The sequence below is a fragment of the Mus caroli genome, chromosome 5 (genome assembly GCF_900094665.2).
Source record: "Mus caroli chromosome 5, CAROLI_EIJ_v1.1, whole genome shotgun sequence".
In the NCBI taxonomy this organism is placed as follows: domain Eukaryota; kingdom Metazoa; phylum Chordata; class Mammalia; order Rodentia; family Muridae; genus Mus; species Mus caroli.
This window is the reverse complement of record NC_034574.1, coordinates 99756188-99762221: the sequence shown is the minus strand read 5'-3', so window position 1 is coordinate 99762221 and position 6034 is coordinate 99756188. Positions and strand designations below refer to the sequence as shown.

The following is a 6034-nucleotide window of genomic DNA, read 5'->3' as shown; positions in this document are numbered from 1 at the left end:
TTGGGTTTTCTTTATTGTGTCTACTTCCCTTTTTAGGTCTTGTATAGTTTTGTTCAATTCCATCACCTGTTTGGTTGTGTTTTCCTGTTTTTTATTAAGAACTTCTACCTTTTTAGCAGTGTTCTCCTGTATTTCTTTAAGTGAGTTATTAAAGTCCTTCTTGATGTCCTCTACCATCATCATGAGATATGCTTTTAAATGCAGGTCTAGCTTTTTGGGTGTGTTGGGGAATCCAGGACTGGCTGAGGTGGGAGTGCTGGGTTCTGATGATGGTGAGTGGTCTTGGTTTCTGTTAGTAAGATTCTTGCGTTTGCCTTTCGCCATCTGGTAATCTCTGGAGTTAGTTGTTATAGTTGTCTCTGGTTGGAGCTTGTTCCTCCTGTGATTCTGTTAGCCTCTATCAGCAGACCTGGGAGACTAGATCTCTCCTTAGTTTCAGTGGTCAGAGTACTCTCTGCAGGCAAGCTCTCCTCTTATAGGGAAGGTGCACAGATATCTGGCGTTTGGACCTGCCTCCTGGCAGAAGATGACCGCTCGAAACAGGGCCTGTCCCAAAAGCTTTGTAGCTTCTGTAGTCCATACTCTCACCTGCACAGACTAGTCTCTGAGGGATCTGGGAACCAAGATGTCTCCCCAGGTGCTCTGTCTAAGCTCTTTCAGGCGGGGTAGACACCTCTCCTCTCAGGGCCAAACCTTCTAACAGTGCTATTTCTTGGGCAGAACATATACAAACCATCACACCCACCTCTATTTTCTCTGCCTGGAAGATCCATCCTCCACTGCCTGCCCAGCTATTGGCCATCAGGTTTTTATTACAGCTAATCAGATATAATTCTAGACTGCCTTAGGCAGGTGAGGAAGAACAAGTATTTACAGAATATGAGCCAGGTGATGGGCCATAAAAATAACAATACCAAGATTCTGCCAGCATTTAGCTCTCTGCTGGAACAGAATTAACAATTGAGACCACAGAGACACACCTTCACACAGTGTACCTCAACATGTACTCAATCTTGGGGCCCACAGTTTCCTGAAGTAAAGAGTAATAACATTAAAGGTCACATGGGTCCTGACACAGTAATAGTAGTAGGAGATTCACAAACTACCTCACTGTCACGTCTACAAGGCTGTTCAAACTAAAACACAGCCTAGGAGCTTCAGAATGAATTACACCACCCATCAACAGCACTTAAGAGATAGCTAAACAGCTGGGCGGTGGTGGCGCACGCCTTTAATCCCAGCACTTGGGAGGCAGAGGCAACCTGGTCTACAGAGTGAGTTCCAGGACAGCCAGAGCAATACAGAGAAACCCTGTCTCAAAAAAACAAACAAACAAATAAACAAAAAACAACAACAAAAAAAGGCTAAACAATATTTCATCGATACAGAGAGCATACACTCCTCACTCCTGATGAGACCTTGGAATCCTGCCAGGAAATACTGCGGAGTCCCCAGAGCTCCTGTCAAGTTTCTAGACCCCTGTTAATTTCTGCTAAGGGGAGCACAGTTGCATACACTGTTCTGGTGCACCATCTTGTGGCCGCTTTTCAAAACACAGCTCTCAAAAGTCTTTATGAAGAAGCTTTATGACAAAAGAACAATATATAAGGCATTTCCTCCTAGTCGTCTCATCTCCTAAATAGTAGGTTTTCTCTAACTGAGTAAAATGGACCCTTTCAGGTAGAATCAGCACAGCTACCATAACTCCAGAGGAAGAATGCTTGAGAGAAAAGGCTCTGGAAGTTGACCACAGAGATTAGACACTTCCAATTTTCTATATATTAAGCCCGTAGTTTGAGCATGTACTCTGCATCTGCTACGAGTTAGGTTTTTTACACACACAGTAGAAGACAACTGAGGATGACCAGATAGTTGAGGAAAATGTGGAATGTGGAAAACCTCAAAGCAAACACAAGTGGATAGAAGACCAATGGGACAGTACCAAAATGTAAACATAATAGCAGCCTCCTAGAAATTAAGCATCAATTTGCTACTATAAGTGTAATAATAGGCCATAGATGAAAAGAACAAGAATAGTTGCAGAGAAGGCAAGTCTGTGATTAGATGCACACACTGGAGACAAAGTGCAATCTAAGTGATCCCTGGATCCATGTGGTAGGAGAGAACCAGCTCCAAGAAGTTGTTCTTGGCCACACACACACACACACACACTCACACACACACACACTCACACACACACACACACACACACACACACACTCACACACACCTGGCCTTAACACTTTATTTTGGAAAGAGATTTTTTTTACAGTATAGTAGACATCTGTATTAGCCAGAAGATGGGGATGTTCCATTATTTTTCTAGATTTTTAGAGTTTTCTTATCTCTAGTTTCAGAATAATTACACGGAATTTTTTTCTGTCTTTTCCTATAGTCACAAAATGGCTTTATCTGAGTGTTGTTTGTATTTTCCAAGTCGTGTTCAGTTGAGAACACTGTAGTATAACTATTTGCTCTCAGATGCCAAGGATTTATTATTATTACTAATACTCTCAGCACTTGTATGTGACAGTTAATCTTCGCTGTGAATTTGACTGGATTTACAGTCACATAGGAGACACCCTTCTGGTTTCAGGAAGTGTATGTGCTCTGTGTGTGGGTATGTGAACCTGAATGCAGGTGCCCACAGAGGACAGAGGGATTGAATCTCCTTGGAGTGAGAATTACAGGCAGTTGTGAATCACTCTGGCTTCTGTGAGCTTGGGTCCTCTGAAAGGCAGCTCATGCTCTTAACTCCTGAGGTGTCTGTCTCCAGTTGTCAGATGTTTTGTCACAGCATCAAGACAAGTGGCCAACACTGCTACGCAGATTTTGTCGCTGTAACACCTGAAACAGTTAACTGAGGAAGGATTTATTTCAGCTCAGCAGTTTTAGCTTGATCATGTTAGCTGGCTGCAGTGGTTCTGGGCCTGTGAGGTAGTGAGCATTGGGGTCAGGGTGTGATTGGGCAGAGCTGCTTATTGATGTTATCTAGGAGCAGAAAGAAACACGTAGGAGCCAGGGATGAGATAAGTCTTCCAAAGCAATCCCTGCCCAAGCTTGAGGAGCTAGACCCCATGTCCTAGTGCCATTCTTGATGGTGCTGGGTTATAAAACCCTAGATGAATTGGTCCAGAGAGGACAGCAAGAGCCTGCATGCACCAGTCACCAGTCAGGGGCCAAAACCAAAGCCTTGGGGGTACATTTTATATCCAAACCATAGAGTACCTACCATACCAACCATCTCAGTCCTCAAAGAAATCAGACGCCTGCCTTTGTAGTGAGACGCCTCATCAGTTTCTCCAGACTGCTACAGATAGATTTTAAGTGTCTAACTGTGCCATGACTTGAAAGGATTGAACAAGGACACTAAAAACAAAGTCCAAGGAAGGTTATAAATGTCTTCAACACTCTGCAGTATTCCAGGTCACTTAACATTTGTGTTCCAGCAAAGACTGTGCCCACAGTCTTCTATCCCACGGTCACCTCTATATGGATATTTTCTCCTTGTCCCTTTCCTGTGTCTAGACCCTTTTATCCTCTAAGGACAATTAACATATCATCCCCTCCTCAGTGTTACTAGTCAGAACTAAAACCAAGAAAAATATATTTAAAACATAGTAAATGTGACAGGCCTGGTAGCAGTTCTAGTTAGGGAACTGAGGCAGGAGGCTCAGGTGTTCAAGGCCAGCACAGGCAACTTAGATGCTTTTTCAAAACAAAAGGTATGAAAAGCAGGCTGGGGTATAGCTCAGTAGTACAGTGCTAATTTAGCATGCACAGAACCTATGTTCAATCTCTAGTACTATAGTAATAATAATAATTAATAATAATAATACAGAAAACCCACATATTGTCAGATATTAATTTTATATACTTATATAGATATATTAATTTATATCAATATAATATATGTGATTAATAAATTATATATGTGGATACATTTGTTATAGCTTAGAGACACCAAGCTGGAAGTATTCTTTCCTTTCTTTGAATTCTTGTAGCAAATTTTATGTCCCTAAAGCATTTATTTATAATTCACTAAGTTTATACGACATCCTATTTCCTAACCAATCAGGATGCCCTCAAAATGCTGTGAGATTTGCTTTTTCCAAATGCTCAGCCTTAAGTACAGAACAAAGTTTAAAATCCCTGTCTTCATTCTCACTTCCATAAGGATAAAATTTGTTGTTGATACTCTGCTGTATTTGGTTGTACTTACATTAGAGAAGCTGAAAGCTGCTTATAGGTGGCTAAATGTTCCATATGAAAAGCTGGGGTGAATTTGATAGTGGGACAGAGACTGTTACTAGAAATATCTTTTTTAAAAAACTGTATAGGTTAATATTTGAAAAAGTGTGAAAGTTGTATTCTTGCTACTACCTTGTAAAAAAAGAATGGACTGAAAGTGTTTGTATTAAATTTATAGTAATATTTATAATAACAAATGGATTTCTTTCTTACATTAATTTAGGAATAGCTACCTGCAAAAAACCTGGTAACAGAGAATGCCATCATCATTGTAAAAATAAACACGCATGTGGACATGACTGCTGTGAGTGTTGTTAGGATTATTTCAAAATCCTTGCAGAGGGGCTGAGTCCAGTTCCAGTCACCCACAGTAGTGGTCTACAACTTCAGTTCCAGGGGCTGGGACCCCCTCTTCTGGCCTCCAAGGGTGCCTGCACTCATGTACACACACACACACACACACACACACACACACACACAATTAAGGATAAAAACTATTTTTAAAAAGAAGTGTATTTAGTGAATAATAATCATATGCTAATTTTCTATGTATGATACTTATATCATTCAACTTATAACTTTACAAATAGTTTTCCTTTGTGGTAGGGAAAAACAACATGAAAAAACTAAACGTTAGATTTGACATTTCAAAGACATTTAGTTTAGTTTTGTTTTTTAATTCTACCAACAACTGTAATACAAAAAAATCTAAAGTTTCACTGGCCATCTGGTCAAATGTCTTATCCAGTACTTTGGAGGCTGAGACAGGAAGATTGTGAGTTGAAGGCCAGATTGAGCTGCATAGCAAGATCCTGCCTTAAACAACAGAAGTGACCAGAGAAGAACCTGTGCTTTCTTTTCATAGGTAAGATTGGAGTTGCACAAAAGCCGGAAGCTAAAGAGTCGGCAATGTCTTCATATCTGTCTGACTTAAAAAGCAGAGATGCTGTTTCTTCTCTTCCTCTAGCCAAGCGACTCAAGGCAAGTTTTTATCCTTTGTTCTGCAGGTAACCAAATGCAAATGTCACTTGTCCTCTGTGTCACTTAGGAAAATGGAGATCTACAGTGTTTTTTAAAAGTCTTTATGGGCTCGACTAGGAATGATCATAATTTATAATCACTTGATAAATCTATTTTTGGAACCTAACTGTGCAGCCCCTTCCTCCCCAAGTCTAGTGACTGTTCAAGCTAGAGAACGAGAAAGGGAGTCTGAGCTCAACTTGGGGCAGCAGTAGTTGGAACCAGGAAAGGTTGCCCTGTCTTGGCTTTGAGCTGGACTGGGTTGGAAATTCTGAAGTAAATTTGGATTCTTGCCCCCAAGGCTGTGAATGAACAAGAGCCTTTCTTCCAAGCAATGAAGCAACGAGTGTCTACTGCTTGGTAGGCTAGTCACACATAGCCTTTCCTTAAGCCTAGGTCTACAGAGCTAGTCCAGGACATAGCCAGGGCTACACAGAGATATTCTGCCTCAAAAATGAACGAACGAACGAATGAATGAATGAATGAATGAATGAATAGGAAAGGAAGGGAGGAAGAGAAAGAAAAGAATTTGTAGTTGTTTATGTTTTTCCTCACTCCCTTCTTTCCTCTTTCTCTTCCTTCATTACTACTTATTCTTCAATATTATTATTTCTTTTCATCTTTTTAAGAATAAAGGATTTGCCACTATGCCAAAGTATATGGATAAGTAACGCATATTTAGTCTCAAACTTCATTGAACCTATGGTTGAATAAAGAATACAAATAAGCGCTCTTCTGGTCTGACCAGCACCGGGGTAGCTAG

At 40.6% G+C, this 6034-nt stretch overlaps 1 protein-coding gene across 1 annotated transcript in view; it reads left to right on the top strand.

Moving 5' to 3' along the window:
* Nucleotides 1–6034, top strand: part of Hfm1 (helicase for meiosis 1) — an 88673-nt gene that overhangs the window by 65817 nt on the left and 16822 nt on the right. Inside the window, 2 exon segments of the mRNA XM_021163373.2 lie at nt 4475–4555; nt 5117–5232. Coding sequence (XP_021019032.1) covers nt 4475–4555; nt 5117–5232 — 197 coding nt within the window.